A 17863-nucleotide genomic window follows, 5' to 3' on the forward strand; every position below is an offset into this window, starting at 1 on the left:
TGAGCGGATGCAGGATGTGCATTGATGCAGGAGTACAGTTTTGTCAGTTGCTCTACTGGGCTGAAACAGTGAGGTTAAACAGAGGAGATATTTATTTCCTTTATAAAAATGTTGACCTACTTCAGTTTCTACTTTTAAACATTTGACTGGGCTGATAACACATGTCTTTCTTGTGAAGGTAAACTCTGATCAATTCTGTTCTTTATTTGAATTTGCAATTCCAATTTTATTTATAGAGGGTATAGGTGATGTACAGGGGCCTTAGAAACAACACAGAAACAAAATTAAAAGAAAACCATGTCAGAGAGTAAAACAATTCCGAAAACAGTTTCAAACAACTTTCAAGCCACACAAAAGAGATTGAAATGAGTGGAATAAAATAGGTAAAACAAATAAAAAAGGGATACATCTGTATAATAGTTGAAATACAATAATAAAAATAAAATATATACAAAGTATAACATTTAAAAACATAAAGAGATAAAGTCATAAACATGTAAAAAATAATAACAAAGACATCAAAAATATATTTTCCTTTTCAATATTTGATCATACCAGGCTCTCAAACCTTTGCACTTCAGGGAGCCCTGATCAGACACAAACCATGAACTATCAAGATTTTAGCTTTTTGTGGTTTTATTGCAGCGGGTGTATCAGGACCCAAATAATCAAACATTCTGTCAGTGTGTTGCATGTGGACTAAAATGTTAAAGTAAGATAAATTATTCCACTTTTTGCTATAGGGACCCGCAGCATCAATTTGAGAACTCATGATCTCTACAATGTTCCAGGGTTTTGTTGAGCCATTTAGTTTGTCACGTGTCAGCTAAGCCAGTGAGAGCAATACACTCCTCTACATCACCAAGTGCTGGTGCCAGATCTTTAGCGGTTTAATAATTTGCTGCTAATTTAACAATAGATTATTTCCGACCTTTACAGTGATGAGCTCCATCCTCGCTCCCACCCTCTGACCACATACTGTACCGGGTTGCTTCAGTGATAGCGAAGGCAGTTGATATTTTTGCTTGAGAGACATTCATATTTAATAAGTGAGATCAATAATGACTGGTTATTGTACCCGCTGCTTGGTTATACTGCAGTGGAATTCAGATTATGATTTGTGGACAGAGACTGAACGGCTGCACCAGTGGGATGGGATTGTGCAAAATGCTCTTGAGGAACTTGTGTAACAAAATCATGTCAGTCGCAAGAGCACAGAGGTACAGTGTGTGCATAAGAGTGTGTTACTCTTCAATTCTGTAATTATTTTCTTTAAAAATGCCTTTCATTGTTATATATTTATTAAATTTGAGAAGTGAGGGGTTGATGCTGTCATGTTGTGCACTATCCTCTAGTGTTTTTAATAAAATGAACACCAGGAAAATGTTCGGTGTCCACTTTATATTGCATGACTGTGTAAATCACCACAATCACACACCCTGACCGCTGAGTCTCAAAATCTGCACAGGAAAAGAAGAAATGAAAACGAGTGACAGCGAGGTGTTATCTACCTGGTCCATTGATCAGTGTCCTAGAAAGCTCCCCATCAGCACTCTGATGGAACAATATGTTAACATCTAGAGTTTCCTCTGATGGTATAAAAAGACCATGCTGCTGGTACAAGATGTTTCCAGCCTTTGGGTTGAAATCGAAGCCTCAAGGCCAAATGACGTCCAGCATCATGCCTCTGGATTCAAATCACAGATGCAAGAATCTAACATTTTGTTGTGCTTTGTAATGTATTCCATATGTACTAAGTTGTGGTAGAATGATCGGTGGGACCTAAATGAGAGACAACTTGTTCTGATTTCAGATGTCACACTTCCTGTCACATGACCGAGGCCCTGCGTGCCCTTTTGCTGACACAGGCGAATCCTGGCTGGCGTCGGTTCACAGCAAATCGATGAGAGGACCTGAAAGAGGACACCTCTGCTTGGGAAAAAAATGCACTGCATTGATCAGAGAGGGACCTAAAGACCTCTACGGATTCCGACAGAGATGAATGTGTGGGTGGGTGGTGTCGTTGCATATGCTGGGTCGCAGCACGGCACAAAATCACAAAATGGCCTTAAGTTTTCTTCTGCCACTCCTCAAATATTTATGATTCTCACCCTTTCTTTTTATCCCCTCACCTCCCTCTCTCTCTCTGGCCTCCCCACCTCGGCATGTCCTGTGCTCGCTCCTATCACTGTCATCCCTCCCTCCTCTCCTCTGCTCTCTACTTCCCTCCTCCTCTCCCACATCTCCCTGTCCTCCTCTGCCCCAGACCCGCACCCATAGGATATCATCTAACTTGGCAGTGTGTGTCCTTGGGACCCTACAGTGACAAAGGTGTATTGCTCTCCTTCCTTTGTACTCTGCATCTTTGCCCTGAAACATCAACCCCCCCTCTTCTTTCCTGTAAGACTAATTTTCTTGCAGAAGTGAGATTGTATTATAATGTCCCGGCGGGATGCACTGTCTGCTTCAGTTATTATTAATCACCCATACGTAGCTTACTCTTACGCTTCTTTTATTTTGTTCAAGCTCTATTAGGAGCAATATGGTCCACAGCTAAAGTAGCCGCGCAAGTCAAGTGCACGTTGGAGGGGAGCCCACAGTTCCTCTGCAGACACTGCAGTGCAGCGTCTCATGGTGAATTCTACCTTCTTCACCTATTTGTGGAGTCACTGGCAGGCTTGTGAGATGTTTGTGGAACTCATCCAGATGTCAATAGCAACACCTACTGCCATTAATACTCAGCCTCACTGGATTCCACTGCTTGTATTCGCAAAAACAAAACAAAAACAAAGTTCTCAGAGAATAATTCAAGGATATCATGTTTAGGGGACTGATATTTATGAGTTAATGCAATTTGGTGCAGATCCAGGTATAAATCTGGACTGTTGGGCCTTAGCGGAGGTATGCGCTCCACTAAATGTCATTCCACTTTGTTATTGTCATTCATTATTTTCTTCTCTGATTTTAGACAACTGATCTGCAAAGGTGGTGTTTGAATTGCTTACATTAGTAAAAGTATAAAAATGGAAAAACACACACTGTCACAAGAGAATATCCTACAAGTACAAACATAAAATATATTACATTGTATTATTGAATTGTTTTTATTCATAAATTAGTTCATATTTACTTTATGCACTTTTGAGATTCATATCAATAATCCGCTTTTTCAGCACTTGACTTGTTGATGTGAGGGAACACAAGTGTGACCACTAACATTAATGTGTCATTAAGACGTAAATTTGAAATAAACTTTAGTTCATTATAATTACTTTCCACCACTGTCTCTTAGTGACCACACACGTCTGTACTCTAATGCGCCACTAGAGGGAGATGAAGTGTATCACAGAGGCCAACACATTGTGGTGCATTCAAGGACTCTAAACTTTTATGTGAGAAACAACATTAACTCTGAATCTATATACAGGTATAGTAATAATAGTAATAATACCTATTATTATTATTATTTTTGTTTTAGTAGTTGTTATTGTTGTTAAATGAGAAAAAACATTCAAGCTATGTGGCAAAGGTTATGAAAAAGGTGCAATTAAGAATTAAGTGTGGACCAATGTTTATTTTTACAATATTATAAGTAAGATAAGATAAGAGGAGACAATATCGTTGTGTTGGAGATATGAAAAAACAAGGTGATAGGTGGTGAAGGTGAAGGTCGTGTTTGTTTGTTTGTTTTTACTATAATTGTAACATTCATGAGGACTGATTCTCTCAAACGTACGAGCTGGTTGTGAAAAGTCGGAGCTTTCAGACGAGTCCTTGAAGCGGTCGGTCGGGGGGAGGAGCTTCGACAGGAGGTTGTCAGTCCAACATGGCGTGGAGAGGATGTGTCACGAAATGGACCAAAACACAGCTGATCAGCAGGTCACACAGCTCCGCTCCACGAGGCTGCAGGTGAGCACACACACACCTGACCTACAGTGAACTGTGTGTGTGTATGTCTGTGTTTGTGTGTGTGTGAGAGTGTGTTACTGTGGGATTACCTAACTGCTCCCTCTGTCATTGTAATGAGATCCACGGGGCTGTTCTCTGTCTCATCTGTGCTGAGGCTTCATCTGAAGGGGTTTGTCTCTCACTCTCTTCACCTCAACAGCAAAACTGCTGCTTCCTCTGGTCAAATCATGAGGGGAAACCAAATGGTGAGGTCGTAGTTAAAGAAGCCCCACCGCTGAAGTAATGCAGCACCAACACACTGATTCACCTATTACTGCCAAACACTCACAAACTATCAGATATAACAACCTAAATATGTTTGTAAGTCAGACACAAAAGAGAGATAGATAGATAGATGGATAGATAGATGGATAGATGGATAGATGGGAGAGGGGAGAGAGGGGGGAGAGAGATGGGAGATAGATAGATAGATAGATGAGAGAGAGAGAGAGAAGATAGTGAGAGAGAGATGATAGATGGATAGATGGATAGATAGATGGGCGATAGAGATAGAGAGTGCAAAACAGTGCAAGAGTAAATCTTGAAATACAAGACTAAAAACCAGTCATACATCCCACAAGGAAACATTAGGTTTCACTGTTATACATTTCAGAAACCAAACAATAAATACAATGTGTTTATATACACACATATATATATATATATATTTGACAGATTAATCAATTGAGAAAATGATCATAAAAAATAATAGTTATAAAATGATCACAAGAATTGAATCAACACCTCAAGAGCATCACATTCACAGTTTTTGATGCATGACTGTTGTATTGCTCTGCCTTATATTATATATAAGATAAATATAATATTATCCTTAAATATAATTTAGAGCCTGACCGATAAAGATTATGGGGGACAATGCCATTATTGGTTGAATTGGGATTTTGCAAATACGGATATCGGCAGATGCAAATGTTCGAATTTTGAATACAAATTGAAATCCCTAATATGGATGAATTTGTTGTAATTCATCGGCTGACAGATAAACTGATCAGGTTCTGATATCAATCAGTTTTAATACTTCTTCCTGTGTCTGCTAATGTGTTTTGACAGACAGAGTCTCTACAACCAACAGAGGTGTGGATTTCGTCGTGAGGCCAAAAGGCCGGACACAAAGAAAGGCAATGGCAGCCAGGAAACAAATCCTTCACCCCATGAAGCTAGCACCCCAGGGCCCCCACCTCCTCCAAAGGTCCCCAGGCCGACACTCTTCACACCGCTGATGTTCACAGTAGGGGTAGGCCCTCCCAATCTTTAACTGGAATAATACACTTTCTTTAATGGCGATGTTGAAATTGTCAAATAGATGCATGGCATAATGTAGCGTAGGACAGTGCGATGGTGCCATGTTGTTGCCTGACTCCATGTCAGTTTACAGGCTGCTCCTTTGGTGTTGCTGCCATTCTGCAATATGAGACGCTGAAGTCAAAAGTTCAGACTGCCAAAGATGAAGAGGAGTCAGAAGAATTGGAGAAGGTGAGGTTTTAATTCTAAAAAAACTGCTGCCTCTCTCCTCCAGCGCTCTCATCTTAAACCTTTTTCTGACATGAACTCTGCAAAATGTCAGGAAAATTGGGTCCAGACATTTTGCCTTTCACATGTGAAGAAGGCAGTGGGAGATTGTCTGGCTCAGACATTAGCATTCTCACATACAGCTCTTCTGGAAATGTCTGAAAGCAGCTTTATATTACCAGAGCAACAAACTGGCAGCTTATAGTGCTTCTTCTTTCCCCTCACATATTACCAGGGGTCGCAGGACACAGCATACTGGCACGACTGGTGGAACCAGTTGTCGGGCTTCCAGCGACAGCTCATCCTCCTAATGTCAATGGCGGACGACGTCTGGAGCGGCCTCACAGAGGGACAGAAGACTGTTACAGGTACACTTATTTTGCAGAACACAGATTTATTTTGTTCCTGCGTTTCCTCAGAGTTAATGGCTAACCTCAACATATTTCATTGTGTTAAACATAATCCCACGTTTCCTCAAAGGAGCTTTTCTTATAAACATTTTCCAGGTATTATTGCAGTGAACGCTGTGGTCCTGTGTTTGTGGCGGATCCCTTCGATGCAAAGAAGCATGATTAAGTACTTCACTGCCAACCCAGCTTCCAGTGAGTGTGCCCCTTCTTCTATCTTATTTAAGAAAAATGTTTATGTTCCAACCACCCATTTAATGTTTGCATCCGTTTCTCTCTCCTCCACCAGAAACTCGCTGTCTTCCCATGGTCCTGTCGACCTTCAGCCACTACTCCCTCATCCACATGGTGGCCAACATGTATGTGCTGTGGACGTTCTCCTCAGGCATCGTGTCTCTCTTGGGAAAGGAGCAGTTTCTTGCGGTCTACCTGTCTGCCGGTAAGTCGAGTAAAGGACTGGTGTCTGATAACATTTAATCAAATCAAAATCCAGCATTGAATCATCGGTGAATTATAACCCCACAGTTTAAATATGGGTATTTTACCAACTTAAATATAACTGGAAGGGTCATTTTGAATTCTTTTGGAATAATGTTTTATTTCGCTCTTTTATTTTGTGTTTTCAGGTGTGGTTTCCAATATGGTTAGCTACTTGTGTAAAACAACCTCTGGACGTCTCTATCCATCATTAGGAGCAGTAAGATGTTTGCTAAAATTGTCAGACAGTTAAACACAACAGAAATATAATAATTCCAGTGTTTTGATCCGTCCTATTGTTTGATCTGTAGTCCGGTGCAGTCATGGCGGTCCTGGCTGCAGTCTGTGCAAAGGTGCCCGAGGCCAAACTAGGCATTATCTTCCTCCCGATGGTGACTTTCACAGCAGGAAATGTAAGAAAGAGTGTTTGTGTGTGTGTGTTAATGACTGAATATGTATGTATGTATGTCTGAACCATAGACTGTACATGTACAGTAAAGATGGCCAAGTATCCACTTTCTCCCACTGTCGTCTCATTTTTATAGCATCAAATAACTAATTAAAACCAAACAAGTGAGCACTTGGACATACGTGACTTTTTTATTTGATCCGCATCCCATCAATTAACCTGGAGGAGGCAGGGTTTATGACCTAAACTGCAGCCAGCCATTAGGTGGTGACTGAGATGCTTTGGCTTCACCAACAGTCTATGGTCTGTACGCATGGTAAAGAGTTGTTGATGCACTTCAGTACATTGTATGCCACTTCAGCTTCCTCTTGATGGTTTGTCATTAGGCTCTGAAAGCACTCATTGCCATAGATGCAGCAGGGCTTTTTCTGGGATGGCGGCTCTTTGACCACGCAGCTCACCTGGGCGGAGCCCTCTTTGGAGTGTGAGTCATTACATTTGAACTTTTTTCAAAGATATACAGAACAAAACAATCGTTAGATTTTAACCGTCTCCTTTTAACCGTGTCTTGTCTCACAGATGGTACGTGGCGTACGGATACAAACTCATTTGGAGAAAGAGGGAGCCATTTGTAAAGCTGTGGCATGACATTCGTTCTCTGGGTGCTGGTGGATCCAGGCCTGGCGGTGGGGCCGGTGGTGGTGCTGGAGGACCCAGACCCCAATAAAACACTGCAAGGTCCCTGTAGCCCAGTTACCTCCGAATATGCAAGGACACTTTTATCCACTGAGATGGAGTGGGGTTTCTACTGTTTATTATAAAATATAGTTTTTCATTCTGGTTCTGAGCATAAGCTGTTTCGTGGTATGCAATTTAAAACCGGTCACAGGATGTTGCACTGCAGATGTTTACTGGATGGGAGGATAACGTCACATCAGCTGCCTCACAAGTAAAACCTTCATGAAGATGTCATCACTCTGCTACCTCTCGATAATCTGAAGATATTTAACGCTCAACCTTCAGGTCATTTTTTTTTTTTTTTTTTTTGCCGGTCACATTACCACAATGTTAGCCCAGACTTTTTGTGACTAGTGTTGATCCAATCCAAGGATAATATAAGTGGCTGAATTTAATGTGATATAAATTTCTCTGAGTTGCTCTTATGTTGCTATTAAAACTGGATTTCCCGATCATTTGCTCATGGTTTGTGTTGGTGGATGATATATTTACTTCTGTGCAAGGTAACCTCTACCTAAAGGAACCAAATAAAAGCCGCATTGTTAATGTCAGAAATAAGATGCATCAGTATTTCAGCCATTTTGCTTGGAAGCCCTGAAACCACAGAGGGCTTTTGCAAATTCTCTCATTAGACCCTTTGATCATTCAGTTCACCTCAGGATCTCAGTCATTTTCCCCCAATGCCTGTACAACAGCCAGACTCTCTTTCACCTCCTATGCACTGAGCCCAGTTTGTTGGACAAGCACAGCCCCAAGAACATCATTGGTGGCATCAGTGTTCACCACAAATGGCAGGTCAAAGTTGGGATGACCCTACAGGGAGCGGGGATAACAGGTGGATTTGGAGGGTCTCCAGACTTGACTCTTATTAACTGATAAAATAATTATGAATGAATCCACAAATTCTGTTTAGAAATGATGTTGGCTTTATTTAACTATAACATGACATGCATGTGTAATGCTGTACATGCTGACATGGTTTCAATGTACACATTACTTACAATAATCGCAGACACAAACTTTGATGGGAAGGTTATTTTGGCAAAGCATTAACTTAGAATACTTACATTTTAATAATTTAAACATTTATTTCACTTCAATGAATCATAAACAAGGCAAACTGGCAAAGCAGATCTAAGACTGACCCCTGCTGTGTATTGATTAACTACAATCCAGGGAGAGACTTGGATTTACTGAAGGAAAGGCCGCTCTGGCATGGCATATGGACACGATGTGAGACATGTGTAGAAATGACTGTTTGGGAGGAAAGTCCATCATTGTCCTGCAGATGCAAAAAAAAGCAAAATATTTTTGAAAAAACAAGCAGAATATTCTTATCCAAACCAAATTCAAGGTTAAATCTGTGAACGTGACACATCGTAAGATGAAAGTATTATTTACGAATCAGACTTACCAGATTGGTACTTTGCAATCCTAGTTTGTCTTCTTTCAATCCAGAACAGTCGGCGATGTGGCTCCTCCTCAGCCTCTACTCTTGTGGTTGGCGTAGCTGGGGAAGCCAAACTGGGAGACCATCAGGTTGGAGAAGCAAAGCGGCATGAAGCCATAGATCTGCGTCAGCCTGTTCAGACAGTAGGACCTCTGGAGAAGGTGTTCGGGACGATGCCACATACCCTGGTACCCGCTGCTGGCCTCCTTCTCCAGGTTGCGAAGGTCCACAGGTTTGACAAAGACCCCAGAGGGTTTGTTGAATCTGCCTACAAACTTCAAATGTTTCCTCAAATACTGGGCTACAACAAAGTTCATGGCAATATCGTCGCAGTTCTGTGTTTCGTCCACCAGTGCATGCACGGCTGGAGGTTGGTCCTGGAAGAGCTGCAGGTAGCGGCGGTGAAAAAAGGCAGCACCGATAAGTACCATGGAGTATCTGCAAAACAAATAAAGTGTTCTTTCACATCAAAACAAGACAAGAGGCAACAAAGCATGGTGGTACATTGTATGATGCAGTATCAGAAAAAAAAGTTCCACTTACCTATCGCCTCCAGTCGTTTCTGGATCCTGCAGTTCAAAGCTGCCATAACTGTACACTCCTCCTGGTGTTGAGACGTGTTTCCGTGGAACAAAGCCAACAATCTGGTCTGAAAATTGCTGTGGAGCCAAATATGTGCATGATGCAACGACAAGTCATCCAAAATTCTGATGCTTTTCTATTAACACAATTCAAAATTGAGTAACAACAACAGTCTCATCTACATTATCTCTGAAGCTTATTACCTTCCAGACTGAGAAAGCAAAACTGATGTCGGGAACGCTGACCAGGGTGTCGTCATCCAGCATCAACACGGCTAAAGATCGGACGAGAGAGGTCAAACAAATTCCACCGTAAATATTTAAAATAAGACTAAACATAGAAGTCTGCATGAATATCTTTGAATAACTCAAATCATTCAAGCTCAAAGATTTACCGACCATCAGTGTCAATCTCAGGGAACGATTGTAGTCTGTTGCGCATTTGATTACTAGTCTGCTCCTTAAAGACCACAGGGACCGGATGAGGCCCCAAAGAGTTCCACAACTTCAGGGGTGTCTGCTCCCTTACATTGTTCCACACTATGATGATCCGCTGCAGATGAGGCACCGCCTGGTAATGGTTGAGCAGTTTGAGGAGAATGTCCGTGCGGTTGTATGTTTGAATGACAATGGTGAACTTGTGCTCGCCCTCTGCGCTGTTGCCACGGTCGCCCTGTGCGGGATTCTCCTTTTGTGGTGTTGCACGGCGTAGCACTCCCAGGACGTCCAGGCCTCCATGGTCCTCTGCGGGAGGCAGCAGAGCCGTCAGGGCTGCACCGACCAGGAGGATCAGTAAGATTGGCCAGATCAAATAAGTTCTTCGCAGCCCCATGCAGCAACGGGGGACCCTGAAAGAAAGAGCACGTCCTATTACAGCGCAGTTGTTTGTCTTGTTGTTAACTTAATTTTAATTCCTTTTTACTTTCATGGTCTTATTTTTGCATCCCCTTTTCTATGATGCAGTATTCGAAAGGACCCACAGGTGAGTTAGAAAAACAGATAGATAACAACTGGGGGATAGTGCATAATATCTCTGGCTTTCTAAGAGACAGAGAAGAACACAAAAATGATGATACAATAATATTATATGAAGTATTTCTATTTTCATCTCATCTTTTCTTGATTCTCATTTCTCTTCTTATTTTTATTTCTGCACTTTCCCCTTGCGCTGCTGTGGCAATTTTGCATTTCCTCTACAGAGGATAAATTACATCTTATCAAATCTTATCTTATCTTAAGACCCAACATTGATTTGGCGAGATGAGCCGAGGTTTAGACCTGATTGTCCAATAGAGAAGCTCCACGTGAAGACTAATGGTTGAGTGGCCACTGTGACTTGGTCAGATTATAAAGCTCCTTTTTTGCAAGGACAGCTCGGAGTCAGCGCTGGTTTCCTTGCTGCATCTGATACTGGAAATAAATACTTTTGCTGAAGACTTCATCCGTCACCAACGAACATACTTTATTACTTTATTACTTCACCAGGCCAGATTTTCCCTCACACCCACAACACCAACATTAGATTTGATTTGAACATTTTTTCTAACAGTGGTTGTCAATCTTTAGCCCTTCAGGGATCCAATAACTGACAAATGAACCACGGACTCCTATTTAACAAGATGTTTGATCAGGATTTGTATAAGATTTCAGACCAGAGTAGTCGTACATTCCATCAGTGTGTTACTTATGGATGAAATATTTCCCCTTTTTTTGCTGGGGACCCCCTGGAGAACCTCTGGGAACCTATTTGAGAACCCTTGTTTTATGAGACACACGCATGTCTTTGCACTTGAAACTACCTGTTCACTGTGTAAACACCTTCCTGGACTCAAACTAAGGATTCTTGCCCACGTGAGGTTTTCTGGACTCACTGGATAAATGAGAAAACAAGTAAACAACAACAGCCTGGTGCACACAAACAATGTCTCCTGCAGGATGACACGTGACACAGCTGCAGAGGACACACAAGCAAAGGGAGTCCTCCGGCTACATTCACATTCTGCATCTGTTCTTCAAGCAGATTAAACGTCACCTTAACACAACAACTGCCTTGTTTACTGACGCCACCATTTTATGTCTTGTTTACCACACATCCTACTTCTTTAAATATGCGCCACACTTTGAGTTTACCGAGCTACCTCCCGATAGAGCTTCTTCTACACATTGGTCGCACAACAGAAACTGTCTCGGTTTCCATCACTTTGAACTCACCTCATGTTGTTGGTGCTGGAAACAAACCGCTAGCTTCTCATGGTCGCCATATTGACTCCAACCAGAGAGCATGATAAAGGAGAGCTGTCACAACCTAGCGTTAGCCGTTAGCCGTAATGAGTTAGCCGGCTGCAAAATTGACTTTTGTACTATTTAATGAAACATGAAAGTTGTCTCGGTGTTTTGAACTTGAGTCCAAACTCTTGCATGTTTTCATGACACTGTAGCACGTGGCTTTTCTTACGTTTGAGCTTATTTCGGGATTCTTTGCAAACGGACGCCATCTTCGTTGGCGCTTGATGCTTGTATGTTTCCGTGATTAGATTTTCCAACGGAGGCACATCTCCACTGTTATCAGAGATGCTACTGTAAGAACACACACTTTCTTCATAACTTCAAATCTCAACAGCTGTTTACTCGGTAAGTTGTAAACTGTGGTTTTTATAAAGTCTGTTGTTGTAAAGAAGCGGATCTGTGATGCGCTTCTTTATTCACAGATTCTGACTTTCCTGATCAATAACTAATACAAGTTATTCAAACAGAAACAAAGCCTCCTTACAATCAAAATAAAGTACACAACGAGCTACAGTTGAATGTATACAAACGACTAAGTAACATACTTTATTAGTATTTATGTGCAGACGTGTAAATAACATTATTTATTAGTATTTATGTGCAGAGGAGTAAATAACATTATTTATAGTATTTATGTGCAGACGTGTAAATAACATTATTTATTAGTATTTGTGTGCAGAGGAGTAAATAACATTATTTTTTGTATTTATGTGTAGTAAGCAGGGATCGTCTATAAAGTACCACACCGAAAAGGGAAACTACAAAAGATATTGGCTGCGTTGAGAAAGTCCCAATCATCTCCTTTCCTAACCACTGCTCCTTGACCCCGATGGAATAAGTCACTGGGTCAAGGAAAGATGTGAAACAAAAGCTGTAAGGAGTTAGGGAAGGAGAACCACTTACACTCTCATGTACAGTATTCTGGGCTGTGAGCTGACAGATCTAATAAGGTTTCCTGTTTAAAACCAAATGACACATCCTGAGAACTCAATAATAACTTGCTAAATCCTGTTATAGTATACAAACAATTTTGATTCAGGGGAATTTGCTCTGCTACGGCAGCAAAGTGTGCAGTCAGAAATAGACATCAGTAAAGTAATTATAAGTGCACATGCAATACAAACATAAGACCTCTAACCACTCTAACCGCTTGAGCCACAGCCGCCTCACATTATACAGGAGTGAAATCATTGGATAATATACCTGATCAAATTTACCCAATACTATGCTGAAGCACATTTTACCCCAAAAAATGTTTGGAGTTTCACCCTTTGAATATTTTTGCACTTTGTAGACGGTCCCTGAGCACTCCCCTCACTGCCGGGGGATGATGGGCGTGACTGTAGTCGCTGAATTCTCCACTGTGATTGAACAGAGGCTTCGCTTGTGGTGTAACAAAGACTGTGTATAGCAGTGACAACCCTTCGTGTATTGGTTATCGATCCGTGAATCTGAATCTGTGAACATTCTTCCATCTCTGCCTTGGAAGTTCTCTCCAGGTCGATCATCACTGCGTAAAACCGGATCATGGCGTCCGTGCTGGGTTGTCCCACAGTCCCACTTGCCAATGGTTTGCAGATCCCGATATTTGGACTAGGTATGTTTTAGTATTTACACATGATGTCAGTTAGTAACTTTTTAAGTATTATTGAAAAAACGAATGGAATGCGTATGTACACATCACATAACCCCGACATGTGCACTATTGCATGACTCAAACTTTATAATGGCTTTCATTCAACTTTTTATATACAGTCTCTGCTTTTCAATGTAAAATGACAGAAAAGTTAAATTCTGTCTTTCCTTTATTTTGACTTTAAATAGTGATTGAAATGTTTTTAAAACAAGTTAAATCTGCTATGGCAGTATTGCTCAATGTCTGAGGCTAAAGGTTTATGACCTACACTGCAGCTAGCCACCAGGGGGCGATATACCCGCTTTGGCTTCAATTTATGGGTCTATGGGAAAAACTGTTTCTTAAAATGCCAATACTCCAAAAGGAAAACAACAAAAATAGAATTGAACTGAATTGATGTTGCATTTGAAGGCCAACACTTAATCAGTTAATTTCTCTCAATGCCAGGCACATCTCATGATGGTGGATACTCCCATGATGCCGTTGTGTATGCACTCACTGAGTGTGGTGTGCGTCACCTTGACACAGCAAAGCACTACGGCTGTGAGGAGATGCTGGGTAAAAGCATCCGAGATAGTGGCCTAGCACGAAGTGATCTGTGGCTCACCAACAAACTGTGGCCAGGGGACTACGGATACGAAGATACAAAGAAGGCCTGCATGGACTCCTGCTCAAGGATGGGGGTGGAATATTTCGGTATGGGCTGAGAAACGTAGAGAATCGTGAAACAGAAACATAACAGAAACTGCTGTTTTGTGAGTTCAGTTTTCTTTATTATGATCGTCTTCTAGTTTTCATTCAAATCTCTCACTAAATCATCTTGCCCTATTTTCAGATCTGTACCTGATGCACTGGCCGGGGCCGAAGAAACCTTGTCGCTCCAACAGAGAGATGAGAGCCGACACCTGGAGAGCTTTGGAAGAGCTTTATAAAGAAGGTAGAGAATAAGAATGTGAAGGAGAAATAGAACAAGAAATAGAAGAAATAGAGTGGGACATTTATGAGTCAGAACTCTGTCTCTGTTACTGTAGGGGTATGCCGTGCTATCGGAGTGAGTAACTTCATGGTCCACCACCTGGAGCAGTTGAAGGAAGACTGTAGTGAGATACCACATGTAAACCAGGTAAGATATGATCAATAACTTAGTTAAATCTTTTAATACACGAGCAGGTAGTTGAAAAGAGGAAGAGAAATGAGTAAGTGATAATGACAAAGAATAAATTAAAATAGGCAATCAAATAAAAAGTCTTCTGTTAGATGAATCTGTAGAATTTTTTACAAAATCAGAAAACCTGTAGTGTTGTGTATATTTTCTTTTTGTTGAAAGAAGGGTAATCTTGATTTAAAGACCACATTTATTTAATTGCTCCCTTGTGAAATCTACCCAGTTGTGAGATTATTCCCGCAGAGGCTAAATGAAGATGGACGACATGACGTCTCCCAAACATCTCTATAGCCCCCTGGTGGCTTTTTGTAATACAAGTCACAGACCATGTTAGCGGATGACACATGGGTCATACGAAGAAATTAGTAACCTATGTCATTTTGGGTAGTTTGTGTTTCTTCTTGAATTTGATAATATCAAAAATATATGATGACAGCTGAGAGTGGGATCTTGATACTGCAGCCCCACCCCCGAATCACTGCTATATATACAGTCTATGGTGTAGACTTTGCCTCCAAATGACGACAACAGCAAAGGATGACAGCATCTGTATCTGGGATATTTTGGCTTCATTTTTGTACAGTGGCAGGAAGTGGGGACATGTCGTCCATCCTTATACACGGTCTGTGCACGATTACCTCCTCCTACCTGTCCCAGTAACGTTCAAAACATGAAAAAGAAATGATTCAATAACTGAATGAAAAATGTCTTCACCAACATGATTGGGGTCAAACTGCGTAGTTAACGTGCTCCTTTCTGAGATGCTCTAAAACAAGAATCCTTGGTGTGATGTTTATCACAGTGTTAGAGGATACGAGCACATTTTAGCTGAAGTGCCTACATACAGTAACTTCCCTGATGTCATTTTTAAATAACATCACCCAGGTGGAGTACCATCCTTACCAGCAGACCAATCAGGTAAAAGAGTACTGTCGTGAGGAAGGGATTGTTTTGGAAGGCTACAGTCCGCTGGCCAAGGGTCAAGTCCTCGGTGACCCCACTGTCTCCCAGATAGCAGAGAAGTACCGACGCACACCTGCTCAGATCTGCGTCCGCTGGAGTATTCAGGTTTCACACTGTTCACACATTTTCTCTCCTAATCTCAATTGGGCCTGACACATACAATACTCGCCTGTGAATGCCTCTCAACTGCAATTTCATTGTTCATTTTCCTCAGAATGGAGTTGTAACAATACCTAAATCCACCAAAAAGAAGAGGATACAAGAAAACTGTCGAGTGAGTTAAAAGTCCATTGCAGTGTTTTCAAAATAAGAAATATTAAGGAAGATAAATTACGTTGTGACGGAACCAGAAAGTAGGTATCACATCACAGAATACGTTTGAAAGTTAATTGTTAACATATCAATATTAAGGTTAATGACAGTTCAAAAGCAAAACAACCTAGGCTGTTTCCCAATTCAGGGGCCGGACCTAAGCAGGAGAATCTGGTGCACAGAGATTCACGACCGGAGCCTTTGTTGCTTGTGGATGAAAGGAGGTGTTAGTTGGCTGCTGTGATGCAATCAGACTTCAAATGCAGCCTCTGAAGGTTGTGGCCCCTGAATTTGGAAAAAGCTCAAGTCAAACTCTTACTCATAGTCCGAAATGACCGAGCCATTCATTGTCTCATTTCACCTGTTACCTCCTCTTCCTCTTTCTCTGCACACACAGGTGTTTGATTTCCAGCTGGAGGAGGGGGACATGGCAGCGTTGGGAGGTTTGCAAGATGGAAGACACGTTTCTTGGGATCCAACAAATGTGGAGTAATAAAATGTGGAAAACGCAAGGAGCATTTCTCCTGGAGCTGTTTTGTCAGTAACAGCACATTTTATTACTGTAATTTTTAATATATAGCAACATTTTAATTTGTGGTCACAGTTTGCTTGTGAAATTCATCTATCTTAACTACCTCTTGTTGGAAAGCGCTGCAGATCTCAATTGCCGTATAGAAATTGTAACTATAAGTGGTAGTCAATGGTAATACTGTACATGAGTCTTTGATCATTTTTGTAAAACTAAAAAAGTAATTACCAAATAAACAGCTTCCCATCGATTAGACATCTTTGTGTTCACAGAAGTCACCAAGCTCCAATTTCCTAAACCCCTAAATCTGTACCAGATTAGCGTGAGGTGAGAGTGACAAAGAGCTGGTGGGCACGCAGGTTTTGAGGACCTGCTTTGCAGGTTAAGAGATTTAGGTCACTAGAATTTGCAGTAGTTCATTTATTTACTAGGGTTGGTGCAAATGTCTATTGTTATTTTCTTGAGACACAATGGTAATATCAATCTACAAAATTACAAGGTCAGTGACACATCTCTATTTCTCTCTGCTCCTGCAGGATTGTGTCGCTCCATCGCGGTTAGCAACTTTATGATTCACCATTTAGAACAATTAAAGGAGGACTGCGCTATCGTGCCACATCTTAACCAAGTAAGTTTTCCACAAAGTTCATCGCAAGAAAAGCTCTGAACCGGGACGTGACCTTTGTCTCAAACATACCTGATATTATTATAAGCACGATTGACACTCCAATAGGTGGAGTATCATCCGTTCCAGCAGTCCAATGAGCTGATCGAGTACTGTCGTCATGAGGGCATTGCATTTCAGGGCTACTGCCCATTGGCTAAGGGTCAAGTCCTGAGCAGTCCCACCATTATCCAGGTGGCACAAAAGTATGGACGCACACCTGCTCAGATCTGCATCCGCTGGAGTGTTCAGGTAATAGGAATGATAACCCATTGGAACTGTATTAGAAAAAGAAAACTGTGCCACTAATATCGTGTATATGTATGTATGTATGTGTATGTGTATATATTCCTATTCCTCATAGAATGGAGCCATTACAATACCAAAGTCAACCAAAAAGGAACATGTGGCTGAAAACTATCAGGTGAGTTGTTAAAACATGAAAAAAAACTTGGAATAACGTTTTTTTTAATTATTATTTTAACACCATCTCTCCCTTTTTATCCTGCTCTTCACACGGTTTTAGGTGCTTGGATTCCAGCTGGATGAGGAAGACATGTTGGTTATAAACAAGATGCATGATGGGAGACATGTGTCCTGGGATCCAAGAGATGTGGAGTGACACAAGGCACATTTGGGAGTTATCAGCTTCTCTCTGTCACATTTGATAACTGAATTCAAATTTAATTAAATAAAATAATTGAATGAATCAAAACGTTATATTGGGTCACCATGTTTTGGCAGCTCAAATCAAAGAATATAGTATAT

General features: G+C 41.2%; 3 protein-coding genes across 9 annotated transcripts; 2 read left to right on the plus strand and 1 right to left on the minus strand.

The window, feature by feature from the left end:
* Positions 1-99: 99 nt before the first annotated feature.
* Positions 100-17810, plus strand: zgc:110366 (uncharacterized protein LOC550476 homolog). 5 transcript variants are annotated; one of them, XM_034613090.1, is made up of 8 exons: positions 100-110; positions 13204-13423; positions 13910-14158; positions 14298-14399; positions 14494-14585; positions 15513-15695; positions 15805-15864; positions 16300-16724. In XM_034613090.1, the coding sequence occupies exons 2-8, from the start codon at positions 13354-13356 to the stop codon at positions 16393-16395; spliced, it is 852 nt and encodes a 283-aa protein (XP_034468981.1). In that variant the 5' UTR covers positions 100-110; positions 13204-13353; the 3' UTR covers positions 16396-16724. The 5 variants fall into 5 exon arrangements, with proteins under 5 accessions (XP_034468981.1, XP_034468983.1, XP_034468984.1 ...); XM_034613092.1 differs by lacking the exons at positions 100-110; positions 14494-14585; positions 15513-15695; positions 15805-15864; positions 16300-16724 and adding exons at positions 16968-17059; positions 17237-17347; positions 17460-17519; positions 17622-17810 and having other exon boundaries at positions 13127-13423; XM_034613093.1 differs by lacking the exons at positions 100-110; positions 15513-15695; positions 15805-15864; positions 16300-16724 and adding exons at positions 17165-17347; positions 17460-17519; positions 17622-17810 and having other exon boundaries at positions 13129-13423.
* parla (presenilin associated, rhomboid-like a) lies at positions 3790-7961 on the plus strand. Of its 2 annotated transcripts, none has more exons than XM_034613076.1 (10): positions 3790-3909; positions 5020-5203; positions 5338-5444; positions 5710-5846; positions 5985-6080; positions 6175-6324; positions 6512-6582; positions 6674-6775; positions 7158-7255; positions 7351-7961. In XM_034613076.1, exons 1-10 carry the CDS (start codon positions 3827-3829, stop codon positions 7496-7498), a joined length of 1176 nt encoding a protein of 391 aa, XP_034468967.1. In that variant the 5' UTR covers positions 3790-3826; the 3' UTR covers positions 7499-7961. The 2 variants fall into 2 exon arrangements, with proteins under 2 accessions (XP_034468967.1, XP_034468968.1); XM_034613077.1 differs by having other exon boundaries at positions 5338-5442; positions 5714-5846.
* On the minus strand, positions 8419-11845 carry extl2 (exostosin-like glycosyltransferase 2). 2 transcript variants are annotated; one of them, XM_034613083.1, is made up of 6 exons: positions 11752-11845; positions 9940-10388; positions 9745-9815; positions 9503-9618; positions 8924-9397; positions 8419-8791 (listed from the first exon to the last, which is right to left on the minus strand). In XM_034613083.1, exons 1-5 carry the CDS (start codon positions 11754-11756, stop codon positions 8992-8994), a joined length of 1047 nt encoding a protein of 348 aa, XP_034468974.1. In that variant the 5' UTR covers positions 11757-11845; the 3' UTR covers positions 8419-8791; positions 8924-8991. The 2 variants fall into 2 exon arrangements, with proteins under 2 accessions (XP_034468974.1, XP_034468975.1); XM_034613084.1 differs by having other exon boundaries at positions 8419-8810.
* Positions 17811-17863: the final 53 nt, after the last annotated feature.

The sequence above is a fragment of the Hippoglossus hippoglossus genome, chromosome 17, assembly GCF_009819705.1.
Source record: "Hippoglossus hippoglossus isolate fHipHip1 chromosome 17, fHipHip1.pri, whole genome shotgun sequence".
Classification (NCBI taxonomy): domain Eukaryota; kingdom Metazoa; phylum Chordata; class Actinopteri; order Pleuronectiformes; family Pleuronectidae; genus Hippoglossus; species Hippoglossus hippoglossus.

Bases quoted from the DNA above. Each gene is read 5' to 3' on its own strand.
- zgc:110366 (XM_034613090.1), top strand. From the start codon at position 13,354: ATGGCGTCCGTGCTGGGTTGTCCCACAGTCCCACTTGCCAATGGTTTG. The intron at 13,424-13,909 runs GTATGTTTTAGT...TCTCAATGCCAG, and splicing joins GATCCCGATATTTGGACTAG to GCACATCTCATGATGGTGGA. The intron at 14,400-14,493 runs GTAGAGAATAAG...CTGTTACTGTAG, and splicing joins GGAAGAGCTTTATAAAGAAG to GGGTATGCCGTGCTATCGGA.
- parla (XM_034613076.1), top strand. From the start codon at position 3,827: ATGGCGTGGAGAGGATGTGTCACGAAATGGACCAAAACACAGCTGATC. The intron at 3,910-5,019 runs GTGAGCACACAC...GTGTTTTGACAG, and splicing joins TCCGCTCCACGAGGCTGCAG to ACAGAGTCTCTACAACCAAC. The intron at 5,847-5,984 runs GTACACTTATTT...AACATTTTCCAG, and splicing joins GGGACAGAAGACTGTTACAG to GTATTATTGCAGTGAACGCT.
- extl2 (XM_034613083.1), bottom strand. The intron at 9,816-9,939 runs GTCGGTAAATCT...TCCGATCTTTAG, and splicing joins CCCTGAGATTGACACTGATG to CCGTGTTGATGCTGGATGAC. The intron at 9,398-9,502 runs GTAAGTGGAACT...TTTGTTTTGCAG, and splicing joins GAAACGACTGGAGGCGATAG to ATACTCCATGGTACTTATCG.